The sequence below is a fragment of the Martes martes genome (assembly GCF_963455335.1).
Source record: "Martes martes genome assembly, chromosome: 9".
Lineage (NCBI taxonomy): Eukaryota > Metazoa > Chordata > Mammalia > Carnivora > Mustelidae > Martes > Martes martes.
Window position 1 is genome coordinate 85,410,133 of NC_137896.1, and position 16,953 is coordinate 85,427,085.

At 47.0% G+C, this 16,953-nt stretch overlaps 1 protein-coding gene across 1 annotated transcript in view; it reads left to right on the forward strand.

Moving 5' to 3' along the window:
* Positions 1–16,953, forward strand: part of ARHGAP25 (Rho GTPase activating protein 25) — an 85,266-nt gene that overhangs the window by 50,824 nt on the left and 17,489 nt on the right. The window contains exons 4-5 of the mRNA XM_080813941.1: positions 1,054–1,170; positions 15,208–15,415. Coding sequence (XP_080670067.1) covers positions 1,054–1,170; positions 15,208–15,415 — 325 coding nt within the window. The remainder of the gene's footprint in view (positions 1–1,053; positions 1,171–15,207; positions 15,416–16,953) is intronic.

A 16,953-nucleotide genomic window follows, 5' to 3' on the forward strand; every position in this document is an offset into this window, starting at 1 on the left:
AGCTGATGACCCAGTGATAGGATGGATTCCGAATGGGGTTGTCCCAATGCATAAAATAATGTGGTGATAGTAATGTAAGTTCAAGAGATCAGAACTGAAGGGATTTTGAAGGTCTTTTGTTGCCCTGCAAGAAAAGACAGGTTCGGGCACAACTGGGGTGCTAGAACAAACTCTTTTTGAGAGAAATGCCTTGATGTTGTGAGAAGAATGAGTTGGTGCTTACACAGACACTTCGAAATTTAATAGCCTCTTGTCATTGAAAGAGATTGCTATTATGTTCTTGTCCTTCCTAAGACCTGTGTTTGATGCTTTCCTTCTCTCTTTTCCTTCTCTGACCCGCTCTTTCTTTTTGTGGCTTTCTTTCATTCTTTCTCTTGGCATCCTCTCCCTGTTCCACCCCCTTGTCATTTCCTCCACCCTTTTGTCTGACAACACAAACCCAGGAAACGTTACATATGTCTGTCCATAATCGTGGGCTTAAAGTCCAAATGGTAAAGAAAGTCCTAACAAACTTCATTTGTCCATCAACTATGTATTAAGAACCTGCCATTTATAAGGTCTTGTGCAGGTAGGAGAGTAGAAATTCTGAATAGGAAGCACTGATTTTGTGAGAAAGGCACACACGTGCTCATTGAGTTGCTGTTATCCTCCCCACCCCAACGGCTGAGCTCATGAGTAGCTTAGGAAAATATCAAAGCTGATGGTGATGGTGTGATGGACTGAAGTCTTCAGAATTGTATGGGCTGAGCCTCTTCTCTAACACCGACACTGCCCCCTGAACTTCTCTTCTTTTCTGCTAGGAAATGGCTTCTCTCCGCCACGGGAGCAGATCTCAGCCCAAGGCATCCTCCTTGCAAACCACGGGTGTTCAGTGGTTTATGTATGGAGTTAGGGTTTCGGGTGTATCGATGTTTGGTTCCCTTGAGGAAAAGCAGATAATGCTTTTGTGTTGTTTGAACCAAGGAAGCCACTGAGTTTCAGCTTCCCTTCGCTTCCCTTCGTCCCGGCCGCTCACCACTCGAAGACTTTCATTACTATTCCTTTTTCCTCCAGCCTCATGGGACCAGAGTCGCACAGGACAGGACTCCTATGTCCTCATGGCCAGCTCTCAGGCCGAGATGGAGGAGTGGGTTAAATTCCTTAAGAGAGTCGCTGGCACGCCCTCTGGAGGTAAGGACTCTGCAGGCTTTCCTGGGCAGGTGTCTGTGACAGCTCAAAGATGGGGAGTTAGTAGCTCCACACAGGATCCCTCCCTAAACAGTGTTCAACAGAGACCACGAGAGGACAACTCTGAGGTTATGCTCATTGCCAAGTATCTAGCTTCGCTCCCTGCTAGATCAAGAGCCAACTCTAGATTAGCTGGGTGGACTGCAGCCTTTGCACCGCAGCGGCAAATGTGTACAACACTCTGTGGCACCAGGATTCTGCCCGGTTATGGGGTCATGAGGCCAGAGGGTGATGGCAAGATCTATGCTGAAAGCTGGGGGAGGCTGATCAGCACAGGAAAGTGAAACGGCTGGCCAAAACTGGGGTGGTCAGACTCGGGGGAGGTTCAGGAACTGTGTCCCACCCCCAGGTGCTTGGTGAATTCAGGGTGAGCACTTTTCTGGGATCCATGATTTACGTGTTTGAGTTTTCTGGCAACCCCGGTGTTGGGTCCACACTAAAGGAGAAACTGCTGTGAAAAAAATATCTGCAATTAACCCAGCGTCCACAAGAGCCAAAATAGGGAGAGAGCCCAGATGTCCATTGACAGATGAATGGATAAAGATGTGATATATATATACATATATATGAAGATATGTATTATGTGTGTGTGTGGGCGCGCGCGCCCACACACACACACACACATAATGGAATATTACTCAGCCATCAGAAAGAATGAAATCTTGCCCTTTGCAACGACACTAGAACAAAAACGAACTAGAGGGTATTATGCTAAAAGAAAAAAGTCAGAGAAAGAGAAATACCATGTGGTTTCACTCATATGTGGAATTTAAGAAACAAAAAAGATGAACATAGGGGAAGGGAAGGAAAACCATAAAAGACCCTTAACTCTAGGAAATAAACTGAGGGTTGCTGGATGGGAGTTTGGTGGGGCAATGGGGTAACTGGGTGACGGGCAGGAAGGAGGGCACGTGATGGGATGAACACTGGGTGTTCTATGTAAGTGATGAAGCACTAAATTCTACCCCTGAAACTAATAATACCCTGTATGTTAACTAAATTGAATTTAAATACAAATTTGTAAAAAACTAAAACAAAACAAAAACATCTGCAATTGACAAAACAGGTGAATCCAGCATGTGTTTTTTCCTTTCTTAAAAATATGAGGAACTGATGTGGGCCATCTCAAGTGATCACTTTCTGTCAACTTTTTAGGGACACACTTTCTGTCAACTCCAGGATACCTGTATATAATTATTTATTAACTGTGCTGCCTATTATTTTGGAAGTTGTGTGGGGGAGCTTTTTACACTTCCAATATTAAATATTTATTGGATTGCCCAATGGTTTCTTTAGAAATTATGAGCACCTTTAGAAATTATGAGCACCATAACAATTTTGTGGAAATTTGAAAAAATATAGGAAAATAATTACCCCTACAACCAGCAGAGGAATTCTTATGCTTTCCTTCCAGGTGGTATTCATATCTCTATTCCTTTTTTTTTTTTTTCCCCAGAATGACAAGTATGGAATATATACACTACCTTTTATTTTATAGCTAAAGGCTTTTTCCCATGTTGTTATATCGATTCATTTCAGGGATTATTTGGTTCCAAAAAGTAGAAATCGCATGCAATGATGTTTAAACAAAGAGGGATTTACTGGGTTGGTACAGTAGCTACTCAGACACTATGGGAGAATTGCCAAGAGGACTCAAGAGGGTGGGGACAAGAACTGGACTATGGGCCCAGAGCTTATTCTGTTGGATTCTCTGGGGCAGTGCAGCATCGCATTCTGCTTTTCTCCAAGTGCCTGCCTGGGTTTGCGTAAGTTAGCAGTGCTCTGGGACTTACTCATGCCCGTGGCCCCAGACAGCTGTGCCAGCTTTCCTGGACTTCTCCCTCAAGCAGAGCAGAGGCTGAGCTCAACCTCAACCACTCCATTCCAAACTCCTGAGAAAGAAGACCTACCTGGCTCAGCTGGGGTCAGGAGACCCCTTGCAGACTCAGGAGCTGGGCCAAGGAGGCAGTCCTGCAGCCTGCGCCCTGCCTAGCGGGGTGGGGGGGGGGGGAGCTGGGAGAAAAAAAGTTACTGATGGGACACCCAGACTCCAGAGTGCCTGCCACCACTCTCTGAACAGCTGCATCCTATTACAAAAAGGGGAGCGTGGTTTCATTAACCATTTCCCAGTTCCTAGACACTTCTTTTTTGCTATGCTAATCAGTCCAAGATGAGATTTGTATTGATTAAAGCTCTCTTTTCTGCCGTTCAGCTTGGGGAGGCTTAGTGGTGACCCTCCTTGTTGGCCCCAAGTCCTGTGGACCGTTTCCTGCTTTCCCTAGCCCAGCGCTTTAGGCAGCCTGCAAGTTGACAAGAATAGTGGATGTTGCCTAATTTTGCACATATTCTGAGTCAAAATGTGGTGCTTGCCCTATGAATAGCCCCCATGCCTTATATGGTGCTCGGCTTAGCCTTGTCACGGGGAGCTGCTCTACTGGGTCCCACTCCAGGTGGGGATTTCTTCTTTCCCCTACCACGTGAGAAGCCAGTCAAGCATAAATCCTGCAGGCCAGGGAAAGTCCGAGGGAGGAGAAAGAAAGAGTACAGCATATTTATTTATTCAAAGAACAGAATTTGTCCCTGGTGTGGCATTTCAGATGTTCCCAAAGCCTCTAGTTGCATCTGAATGATAGATCTTGGGAGGAGAAGTCATTTTAAGACAACAGAAGGTCCAGTCTGAGACCATGAAGCAAGCCTGACATTTGTTCTTCCTGTTTGTAAGTCAGGAAGCTTCTGTCCTGAGGAAGCAGACGATTAGTCCGAGGGGCCCAGCTGCCGAGGAGCAGGGCCGGGACTGCTGCCACTATAGGCAGCTTTGTCACAGGAGACACTCAGAAGTGCCTCTGAGCCGGGCCCACTCAATCTGCAGGGCACACCCCTCAACCACTGGAAAGTCACCGAGAGATGCTGCTGCTGCTGCCTCTTTCCAGCCCCTCCTGATACTTTCTATGGCCTTTCCCACCCAGAAAAGCTCTCTTCTTAGTCTCTCCAATACCAGCATCCTCGTTGAGGTGCCCTACCATCTTGTCTGAATTACAACAGTCGTCCCAAAACCAACTGCCTTGCTTTCCCCCCGAATACCCAAGGTATGTTCCTGCCTCAGGCACACCGCTATTTGCTCTGTCTGGAATCCTCTTTCCCTGGGTGGCTGTGTGGCTTGGTACTCTGCTTTTTTGTAGGTCTTTGCTCAAACATCAGTGAGCCCTCCCTCCATCATCCCATCTGACATTGAATGCCTCCCTTGACCTACCCTTGACCCTTCCTCTCCCTCTTTCCTTCTTCGTTTTTCTCGTGAGACTATCCTCTAGGAGCTTGCTAACTAGTTCACTCATTTGTCCGTAGTTGGTCTCTCCTGGTTAGAAGGAAACCTTCAATCTACTCGGCAGGAATCTCTTTCTTCGTTTTGCTCAGTGCTGCATCGCAGAATCGAAACAGCGCCTGACACAGTGGATGTGAAGGAACGGCCTCCCCTTCCCATGGTGATCCGGGGTTCTACTCCCGTAGGCTCTCCTCCTTGCGTGGTGACCCTCAGCTTACCTGGGAAACTATGTGGAAAATGGGTTGCTGCCTCTAGAAGGATCTCTCCCGAAGTGTGTTAATGGTGAGCTTTGGTGAGACTCTTCATGGTTTGTAGATCCCTTAGAGAATCTGATAAAAGCTGTGGAAGCTCTTCCCCCAAAAGGGTCCCTTTGTACAACCCAGGTACAGAGTCCAAACTATGTTTTAGAAGTTATTCTCATGCCGGTTTTGCAGAGCCAAGGCCCTTCTTGCCCCAGTCTCTTTTCTGGCTGCGGTTCTGCCTCGACAAGAAAGAAGGCCCACGTCGTTCCCATGACACGCCCAGCTTTTCCCTCTTGGCTCCTCCTGCCTCCTAGCTGCTCTGAACATTCCTCTCACCTTGTCCCATTCTGGGACCATTTCCGATGCATCTCCACACATCCCAGAAATTCTTGGACCCCAGCTAGATGTCCAGCGATTTAACTCAGTTCTGACACTCTCTGCCTAGAGATAGAATCGGATTGCACGGGCAAAGGGCTCGGTCCTGCAAGACGTCTCCCCATTTCAGGTCCCAGTTTCAAGTCCAGATTGTTACCTGTGCTTTTGACCCAATGGCTATGGATTGGAGGTTCCAATGACCCCTTCCCTGGGTTCAATTAATTTGCCAAAGGGGCTCCCAGAACTGAGGAAACCAGTTTACTTAATAGACCACCCGTTTATTATAAAAGGACCTAACTTAGGAACAGCCAGATGGAAGAGATGCATGGGTCAAGGTGTGGCAAAGACCATCTCAAGGAATACCAGTCTCCCCTAAATCTTCGGGTATCCATCAACCCAGAAATTCTCCAAACCCCATAGCCTTTTAGGTTTTATGGAGACTATTGCAAATGTATGATTGATTAAATCATTGACTGTTTGTTCTGGACTTAATCTCCAGCTCCTCCCAGTTCTCTGGAGGTCAGTGGGTGGGACAGAAAGCACTAATTCTGTAATCACTAGGTTGGTTCCACTGTTAATCAGCACACATCCAAGGCGCTTTTTGAAACTTGCCTCATTAACATAACAAAAGATACCTTTATCTCTCTCCTCGAAGCAAATTCCAAGAGTTTTCAGAGTTCCATGCCAGGAAATGGGTGAAAGACCAAAAACATATTTCTTATAGTAAATCACCATGTTACTCCTTGGAAAGCAGCACCCTGGTGTGCCTTGGTGCTCTAGGCTTTTCATTCCTAGCCAGACAATTTATCTCTTTTTTCTGCACTAATCTTTCCTAAGGGCCTGGCTGGAAACGTTAAATTTACTTTTTTTCCCAAAAGTTCTGGATGCAATTCCAAGTTTTCCTAATTTAAGTAGAAGAAAAGGAAGGGAGGTGAGCTATCTGGGCTTTGAGTGACTAACTAGTCCCTTTTTCTCTAAACCACCCCTCCCTCCGTTGGAGGGCTCTGTGTTGTCTGGATCCTCACCCTGAAGCCAGGTGTCTGCCCCACCCCCAGGGAGCAGGTAGGCCACATTGCAAAATGCTGATTGGTCAGAAATCGTGCCTAGTTCTGCTCTGACCAACCAGGTTGTAAGGCCCGGGCCAGTCCCGTGTTTTAAGCATATTTGTGTGTTTGCCAGCACTAGGCAGAGTATATGAACAGTAGGTTGTTACATGCCTTGGGTTCCTTTTCTTCCTCTTCTTTCCTAAGTTGTCCACATCCTTCAGAACATGATTTCACAATCTACAGCAGGGTTAGCCGGTGGGAGTGTCCTATCTCTGTGATTCATTGTTACTCCGTGTGTTCTGATTCTTTTTCTCTAGATAAACTGGATATTAAGAAGGATGGCTTCTTTCTTTCTTTCTTTCTTTTTTTTTTTTTTTACAGTCTCCCCAAGAAGGTTGATTTTTCCTTATTTTCAGTAGTCCCTCTCTCCCTGGAGACAGATACCTTTCTTTTTTTTTTTTTTTTTAAGATTTATTTATTCTATTTGAGAGAGAGAGAGAGAGTGAGCATGAGCTGGGGGAGGGACAGAAGGAGAGAGAAAGAATCTCCAGCAGACTCCCCTTTTAGTGCGGAGCATGACACGGGGCTCGTTCCCATGACCCTGAGACCACGACCTGAGCCAAAATTTAAAGTTGAACACTCAACCCACTGAGCCACACAGGAGCCCCAAGACAGATACTTATTCATTCATTTACTCAACAAATATTTGTTGAGCATGAGCCAAGCACTGTGCTAGCCCTGGGGGTACCGCAGTGAAAAAGACTAAGTCTCCTCTAAGTCTAATAGAAGACAGAAATGAATCGACCCCCGAACCGTAACATTACAACTGGGAAAAGTACCATAAAGGAAGAACCCATAATGCACAGTGGGGAGAAATGTCTTTGTCAAGATGTTTAGGGAAAGCTTCCCTGAACTAGTGATGATTAAGCTTAAATCTGAAGGGTTAGTAGAGGCTAAGTAGGCAGAGGAGGGAGAAGAGGAACAGTATCTCAGTCAGAGGAATAGCACATACCAAGGTCCTGTGACAGAAAGGAGAACAGGCTCTGGAGTGAGTGGAAGGTGAGAACAGTGGACATAGCCTCGCTAAAGCTGTCGGTCCTCCTCCTAAGGCAGCTTGGATGAGGGTGGTGGTGGTGAAGATGGAGAAAAGTAAGCAGGTGTACAGAACGTTTCCAAGGCAACGTTGCCATGACATGGGTGTGAATGTGGCATGGAAGGAGAATGTGGTGTCGATGGAGTCTTTGATTCCCAGCCTATGAGCCAATGGAGGGATGAACACTGGGTGGGTGGGTGTGTGGGGCATCGCAGTACTCCTCCTGGCAATCCCTCCTGCTCTCACCTGTCCCCTTGTGATGCTGAGAGTCCATTCCAAGTCTCCTGGGCATGTCTGGCAGGGTTGCTGCACTATTTGCTAAAATCTTCTCAACGGGAGGGGGGAATCGTCTCGATTTACCCCACAACCCACCTCCAAGATCATTCTCTCTGAAGGCTTGACTGAGCCACGTGCAACTCTGAAAGCATTTTCAGACGAGGGTGGGCTGGCTTCATCAACACTAAGTGAAATCCTGTGTTCCTGCCAGACACTTTGATATATGGAGCAATGCTGGTAAGGGCTTGTGCGGGGATTTTTTTTTTTTTTTTAACCCACCTCCATTCTATCCCTTGAATGGCAGTTGACAATTAGCTGCTAAGTAAAAGGAGGCACTTATTTTTATTGCGGGCCCTGACAGCTTTATGTTCACTCTTTAAAAGCCAAGACTCATGTGTGTAAAGGTGAGTGGGGAGGGGAAGTAGTGTGGTAAGGAGGGAGGGAGGGCCAGGGGCAGGTGCCGACAGATCCCATGATTTCCGCGCTGGAGTCAGAACCTGAGCGGTATTTACAAGCATGTGCTGATCTGGAAGCGAGAGAGGATGGTTCTTCCAGGTTGGAGAGGAGGGAAGGCTTGAGGCTGGTCCCGGCAGAGGCTGTGATTCCTCGGACCCCATCATGCCTCATGTTCTTAGGATGCCGCAGTGGGACCTGGGCTGTGGCTTTTCTGCCCTGGCACTGCTCTCTTGCTGGAATTTCAGGAGGAAAACCCCCAAGCTCCGAAAGAAAGGTATTTCTTCCCCATTTTGTGATTCAACTCTTCCACTAGAAGGCACTCTGCCCAGCTCCCATTCCCTCTCCTATGGAGATGGGGCTGTTCCTGGAACTGACCCCCTGGAAAGCAGGTAGCAGGGCTGGGTCAAAAGGCGAGTGGGTGGGGGGTGCCTGGGTGGCTCAGTGGGTTAAAGCCTCTGCCTTCGGCTCGGGTCATAATCCCAGGGTCCTAGGATCAAGCCCTGCATTGGGCTCTCTGCTCAGCAGAGAGCCTGCTTCCCCCTCCCTCTCTGCCTGCCTCTCTGCCTACTTATGATCCCTCTCTCTCTGTAAAATAAATAAATAAAATCTTAAAAACAAAACAAAAAACACAAAAGGCCAGTGGGAAAGAGGGGACAGGGGCGGGGCAGTCCCTCTGGGCTGGACCAGAGGCAGCGTGGGGAGGGGCTCTTGTCTTGAACCCAGGAGTGTATGCGTGATACAAAGGGGAGGGATGATGAGGTTAGAAAGGAGTTGACAGATAATCCTTCCACTTTCACTTCCCCAGAGCAACTCAGTATCCTGGGGCTGCCTTGCAAATCTGAGGAGGAAGCTTAGAAGTAAAGGGTGGAGGATGGCCACAGACAGAGACTAGGAAGCCGCCTACCCCTTTCTTCTTCCCCTTGAGACTTAATGATGTTTGAAATTTCACCTAGACAATTGTATTCCACTGGCATTAAACAAGAAAGATTAAAGTATTGAATTTAGAATCATGAGGTAAATACAACAGTGGACAAGTTCCTAATCTAAGTCTCAGTTTTTCCATCTGTAAAATGGAACAATAATATCTATTTTGTAAGGTTCTTATGAGGACTAAGAGCACACACGACACCTTCTAGGGCATGTCTTCATAAAATTAGCTTAATTAATTAAGTGCATTAATAATTAGAATTATTACACTATGTATTAGAAGTAATCAATTAAGATTTGTACCCATTAAGATGGCAATGTCTCTATTAATAGTGACTGGTCCAGAGTGAGGAGCAATTTTGAGTGACTGACTGGCTGGCCAAGGGCAGGAAGAGCAGGGGCACTAGTTCCTTGAAGGAGTGGGGGCAGCCTGGGAGGCAGGGGAGCCGGAGGTGGAGAACGATCTTCAAGTGCCTCCCGCCCCACTGTCTGCTGTCTTCTTCCTTCCCTCGTTTCCTTGGGGTCTAGGCTCTTTCATGTCCACCGAGGATCAAAGGGTAGTGATCAGGATTGAGAAGTCAGAGGTAGTTGTGACTCAGGATTGGGTCTTTGGAGTTCCAGGAAGGTTTTCTATTCCAGACTCCTCATATGTGATTGGAGATGGAGAGTGACAAAGCTTGATTGAAACAAACAAAAGAAAACCAGGATACTCTTCCTCTTCTGTTGGTCCTGTGGTATCTACAGCCTGCTGTGGCCATTTCTTGTTGGAGGGAAGAGCTCTGACTGATTTCTAGGCTGGAGACGTGTAGTTCAGTGTCTTTGTTGTATGGGTAATATGGAAACAGTGGGAGTGCTAGGAAGCACGTGAGGTTGAGGGAAGGCAGGCCCAGGACACTCCAACATTTAGAGGACAGGGAGAATAGGAAGAATCATCCGAGAAGGCTGAGGAAGTGTGGCCCGTGAGATAAATTGAGAACCAAGTGGGAGTGCCAAAAACCATGTGAAAAGTGTCTCAAGAAGGAGTGATTTGCTCTGTCACATGGTGCTGATAGAGCAGTTAAGAGGAAGACGGAGAATTTGACTTCTTGGTTTCAAAAATGTAAAGGCCATTGATCTCTTTGACAAGAGCAAGTTTGGAGAAGTGCTGATCAGAGTACTTTTAGAAGAGAAGGGGTGGAGGATGAGAGCAATGGGAGACTGCCGGTGAAAGCTCTTCAAGGACTGGTCCATCATGTGCCAGGCTCTGTGCCAGGAAATAAAAATAGAGGGTAAACCAGACAGGCTGTCTGCCTTTGAGGAGCCCACAGTCCAGAAGAAGAGAGACATGTTTAAAACTAAACTACCTGAGAAATGGTAGGATAGAGCTATCTATGGGAGCTCTGGGAGGACAGAGGAAGGAGGGACCAGTTCCCTCTAAGGAGAAGACAGTTGGAACTCGTGCTGCTGAAAAATCAGGTTCCCGGGTGGGGAGAAAGAGGAAGGGTGTTAGTTCCAGAGTTTTCAAAAGCAAAGACATTTTTTTCCTTCTTTTTATCCTAATCTCCAGCTACCAGAGAGGCTGGTCCACAGCAGATACTCAGTTTGTATTTGTTGAATGATTTTGTGAATTCTAGTGGGAGGAGTTTACAAGAAACAGGGCTGCAAAAGAAACCATCACAACAATTTTGACAGTAGCAGTGAGGACAGAGAAGAGAGATGGTTTAATTTAGAAAGTGCTGATCGGTTTGGAGGGAAAGAGAGGGTATTGCAGACAATCCTCACACTCACACTTCAGCTAATGAGGTTTGTTGAGTGCAGGTACCTTGTGTTGATGGCTTTGTACTCTCTGTGCCTAAGAAAGTGCCTGATGCTTTACTGCTTGAGTGACTGAATGCTATTTATTGGAAAGTAGTGATTTGGGAATGTTGGGGGTGGGACGAGAGTGAGATTGGAGAAGACACTGGGGGAGCTGCCATTAGACTTTTGATGCAAAAGGATGGATGGATGGATGGATGGATGGATGGATGGATGGATAGACAGACAGATAACTCTGAACCAGACATGTGGATTTACAAGTTATCAGTCTATAGGTGATATCCAAATGTACTGAATCATGGGACCTTGCCAAAGAGAATATCTAGAGGGAGGAGACGGCTGAGTTGGAATGCCAGGAAGCGACATACTAAAGGAGCAGGTGGAGGAAGGAGCACAGTAAAGGAGATTGCAGAGAAGCCAGCAAGGACATGGGAATAGAATGAGAACAGATGGCTTTGTCATCACGTAGGGATAAAGTCTTGATGAGGAAGGAGAATCAACAGCATCAAGAGTCTTCAGGGAAGACCAGCAGGGTGCGGAATGGACATAGGCAATGCCTGGCCATTTCTGGCACTGGAAATTTTATTGAGTGGATTGGATGGAAAGACTCAGGCTAATGGAACCAGACTGGGATGGGCTGAGAGGCTGAGAGGTTGATAAGTGAAGAAGTAGAGCCCGTGAGGCTGGAAGTAGACATGTTCTCTTATGAGTATACTGATGACGACAGGAAGACAAGTAGTGGTTGTTTGAGAGCTGGGACAGGAAGTTATTGTTTAATAAATTGGCAGACGTGGACGCACTTGGGCCCTTTCAATTGAAAAAAGAAAAATTTAAAATACAAAAGAAGTGAAGTGAAGTCCTAGAAGAGGTGAGAAAAGATGGAACCCACAGGCCGAGAAAGCAACATTTTAGAGGAAAGCACAGGGTTGTTTTCTTCCTCTGAGAGCAGACAGACAGACAGGCAGAGGACGAGGGACCAGAAAGTCAGGGCCTGGGGATGAGGACATCATCATGATGTCCTCACTTAGGAAGAGAAGTTAAAGAGGAGCCAAGGTCATCTGCTGAGACAGAGAAGGGGAGAAAGGGGTGGTGAGTGCAAGGCAAGTGGGGAAGATTTGGAACCATGTTTTTACCGAGATTGGGAATATGACCTTCCATGATATGGAGTGCTATGTACCCTGGGAGCTCTGGGAGCTCTGGGTGACCAGATGGAGGAGTGGAGAGGGTACTGGGAATCAGCAGAGCTGAGATGATGGAGGAGAGATGAGGGTTGGGATGTGGGTTTGCTGGTGAGAGTGACATCACAATGATTGAGTGCAGGGCCTGGAAGGGATAGAGGATGAGCACATCTCCCTTGGGGAGAAAAATTACAGGACTTGCTACCCAGAGGGTTGCAAGAAGGAGCTGGATTCCAGGTCACCTGCAAGCAGAGCACTTGCCTCTGGACCTCGGGAATAGAGCTCCCATCTGACAGCACTGATGTCTCCACGTACATCCCCACACTGTGTTTGGGATATGGTTCCTTGTCAGGGTCCAGGGGCCCCCTTCGGCCTGAGTTTCAGCTGCTCTGAAACCCATCTGCCTCCCTCTTTGAGGTGCCCCTCACGGGATTTTTACAAATGCCGTGTGGTCTATGTTTTAAGTCAGATTATTTCAATCATTCACAGACACATAGGAACCAAATTCTACACTGCTGTAGATATTCTCTAATTGTTTCTTATTATATTGCATGTTGTCCTTTCATTTCCATGACTCAAGTGCAATCTTACTGAAAGCAAGAACCATATCCTACGTTCTCTTGCCTGTATTACTCATTCCACATGGCCTGCTGCTGACACTCAATAAATGTTAGTGTGAAGCTGCATTCTTCACCAAGGAGATCTCTACCAGTGCCTAAACTAAAGAAACACCACAGTTGTCATTAATCATGGAAAGCACTTGCTTAAGAAGTAATTCTTTTATATATATATATTTTTTATTAAATTTTTTATTTATTTTCAGCATAACAGTATTCATTGTTTTTTCACCACACCCAGTGCTCCATGCAATCTGTGCCCTCCCCAATACCCACCACCTGGTTCCCCCAACCTCCCACCCCCTGCCCCTTCAATTCTTTAAGTAATTCAGCAAAACATACTCTCTATCTACCTTGTGCCTGGCTGAACACTGGGGATGAAAAGAGAGCATCTCCCTATTTCCAGCATTGGGGAACCTAGTCATGCAGAGGGTATGGGCACATACAAATAATTACCATACAGTGTCAAAAGGGATTGTGACATTTGAGAAGGAATACAGGTACACAAAGTAGTGACAAAGTCTCTCAGGCTGGGGTCAAGGAAAGCTTGGCAGATATGATGATATTTGAGTCAGGCTAAGGAAGACAAATAGAATTCCAGCAAACAAGGAAGGAGAGATGAACAGACTGGGCAATGAGAAGACCATCCAAGGGCATGATGGCTGGAGAGTGCTGTGGGTTTGGGGAACATCAGGGAGAGGCGTCTTCAGGGGCATGATCTGAAGTCAGACAGCGGGGTGGGGGGGGTCAGACTGAATGCCAACCCAAGCAATGCCAGCCCCAATTTTCAGACTCTAGCCACAAAAATAGTTCATCAAACAGTCTCACTGAAATGCAGTAAGTAAAACAGACAATAGTCCAGTGGATTTGGTTGGGAGTAGAAAGTACAAAGACCACCCCCCCCCCCAACCCCGTGCTCAGCTCCACCTAGATTCACCTCCCTCACTTCCCAGCATTGGATGTGATGAGGGAGGGGCTGCAGAGGAAGCCCCTAGGACTTTGAGGGGTAATTTGGAAAATGCCGCTATGACAATTGGGCAAGAAGTAGATGACTATTAAGAACAGGGTTGGGGGGCGAGGGAGTGTGCTTAGGTAAACTGGAGGTGGTGTAGAAAGGTAAGCAGCAAGAGAGTTTTTTAGACGTCAGAAGAGAAGAGACCACAGCTGTCATAGGTGAGAGAGTGGTCTAGCCTGGCTTAGGGCAGAGGCTGGGAGTGCAGAGGACACAGTAGATTCAAGAGCTCAGGACAGCTCTTTGCAGGTGGAATCCACATTAGTTAGAGACTGGATACAGGGGACCCACCAGAGAGAGACCCATGGGGAAAACCAAAGGACTTTGGGAAGCAGTGTCCTGGTAGTGGAAATGGTCATTGTAGCAGGGGCCTAATTATGACAGAGGGAAAATCAGGCAGAGGTGAGCCATGACCTATCTTCTGAGCTTCCAGGAACCAAAGGGCCTGGGTACCTGGTAGGAGAATGGGTAGCCAACAATTATCCTGACTTAAAAACTAACCTTGTCATACCACTGGGAAGGGGAAATTATAGAGCCAAGTACTGACAGGGCTGGGTTAGAGCTGGTCCACACATGCTTTGCTGGAGGCAGTGTAATCTGGAAAAATATTTTTGGACAACAATTTGCATACCATTGAGTCATAAAAATGTTCAAACCACTTGACCTAGTAATTCAACGTGTGGGAATCTGCCCTAAGGAAATAGTTCAAAAGAGTAAAAAGCCTGTGTTCACCCATCCAAATGTTAATTAATCAATTAAGCAATTAATTAGAAATTATACATTGCACTGAATACATTCCAGGAAATCTGCTTGGTGGATAAGCATGTTCATTGTGGCGATTTTAAAAATAGTAAAACATATGGGGTGCCTGGGTGGCTCGGTCAGTTGGGCAGCCAACTTTGGATTTAGGCTCAGGTGACGATCCAGGGTCCTGGGATCAAGCCCTGGGTCAGGCTTCTAATCTGCTCGAGGCTTCTCCCTCTCCCGCTGCTCCTCCTTGCAAATCTTAAAAAAATAAATAAATAAAAGTAGTAAAACATAGTAAACAATCTAAATTATTAAAAATGCTGCAATGGTCTCATACAGTATCAGACAGCCGTGTGATAGACTGTTATATTTTGAAGCTATATGACACAAGCAGAATTCAAAATGGCCTGTTTTCTGCTTCAGTTAAGAGTACATTTCCTTGAGTTTACTGCCTGGGCTTGAATTCTGAATACCATGCCTTGGCACCTGACCTTGGCAAGTTCACTAGTGCCTCTGAGGCTCAGTATCTTTCGTAGTAAGGTGAGTATAACAATTCTACTACCTCATGGGGTTACTGTAGAGATTAAATGAGAACAGGTATGCACAGTGCTTAGCACAATTTCTAGCCCACAATATGTACTCAGTAAAAGCGAGTTGCTATTTTAAATTTGTAAGAATGTGGGTCAAGAGAGAAAGACTGACAGAGACTGCCCCAAATGTATAGCCCCAGGAAATATAATGGGTGACTTGACTTTGCCTTTCATCTAGTATCATTGCACTACAGCTTTTGAGGTTACAGGCAACACAAACAAATCCAGATCTGGGCAAAGCACTTTGACCTACCAGTTCATCCAATGGAAGTCAGAGTGATGGGCAGGTCCTATCTTTCTCTTCTCAGCTGTGTTTGGCCAGCGTTTGGATGAGACCGTAGCCTATGAGCAGAAATTCGGCCCCCACCTGGTGCCCATCCTGGTGGAGAAGTGTGCAGAGTTCATCCTCCAGCATGGCTTGAATGAAGAGGGCATCTTCCGACTGCCTGGGCAGGACAACCTGGTGAAGCAGCTCAGAGATGCTTTTGATGCCGGGGAGCGGCCCTCCTTTGACAGGTACCCTGTCCTCACCATACCCTCCCCCTGCCTCACTTGGGCAGGGACACTTCTCTCTCAGCTGAGCTATAGGACTTGCACAGCTGCGTCCCCAATCCTGGCTGGCGATAAAGAGAGCCTTCTGTTTTGCTGATCACTTACAGGAGGAATGACATGAACTAGAACTAGGGCCTTGCTGATGTAGTGGGAGGGGGAGTGCCATGGTGGGAGGGGAGGAAAATGGGACCTAGCTCGAGGCCCCCACTGCCGGGCAGATGAGGACTGTGGAAGAGCTGAGCTGGCTCTGCGGTCCGACTCAGCGTGGTGGAGAACGTACCGTCTCTATACCCAAGCGCTCTGATGTTCTTCCACAGTTTTCTAGAAATGGCCAGAACCAGGACTTCTTGTTAGTTTGGGAGACTGCAGTAGCATCCACCTCTGAACTTAGTTCTGAGCCTTTTTGGAGAGAGTACATACTGATGACTTAGCAGACTGGCGTCCCCCCACGTCTCCCTTGTGGAGGTTGCTGGGGTTTGGTTGGGGCCTACCAGCTGTAGTGACATTTCTTCTCGCCATCGCCTGCCCACCCAACCTCCTGCTGCTCCCTAGTCAAGGTTTCCCGCTCTGCCGCAGCCAGCTGGTACACCCTCCACCCCGACACTGGACGCTCTCCACCTGTTGTGCAATATTCACCCTGGTTGCCTGTGTGTTCTTGTCCTGCTGGCAAGAAAGAGCCATTGTTCTTTCCAAATCAGCAGCCCATAAATCAAGATTTGGGGAGACAGGCCTCAACTCTATCCAGTTTCCAAAGGTTGAAATTCCCCAAGAGGTTATTTATGACCTAGGAACAGGGTTGATCCTGGGAGAATCATGAACAGCTACATGCCATTAGGTCCCTCCCCCTAATATCCTCCCCCATCACCAGCAATGCCCATTCTCCCCCTGAAGCATCTCTCATACCACCTGTTCTCTCCAGTCTCACAGCCACTGTCTGAGTCTGGCCCACCACATGTCCGTCTCTGCTGCCCTCGGCGTGCAGTAGGTTAACTTATCAAGGGTGCTGTATTTTTACAGGAAAGCAATGGGTGGAGTTGTTATTGGAACTGTAGCAGGTTAGGGGCATCAAATTTACGGACCTCTCAGCAGCACTATAAATTGCATTTCATTATCAGACACCTGTTCAATTAAGCTCACCAACTTTGTATTCCATTTTCTTCTTATGTTTTTAATTAGCTTTGAGTTGATCAAAAGATACAGGTGAGTTGTTACTAAAGGGATGTGAACAGTCAGCCTGGAGGGATAGAGGTGATTGTAGGGTTTTGTCAGATAACCTGCCCTGGGCTTGATTTTATGGACCTATAAAGTCAGCCTGGGTGGTGGAGTCATAGTCTTTGATTCCTGGGAAATATTTGGGGCTGGAAGAAGGAAAGTTACACAGCTTGTCATGACCCTTATACCCCCAGAAATAAGAAGTAGAGTTTACACACCCAGAAATAGGAGGGGTCACCTGGGGCTCTTAAGAGTCCTCCCAGGGCCGAGACTTAGGTCTACGTAAACCT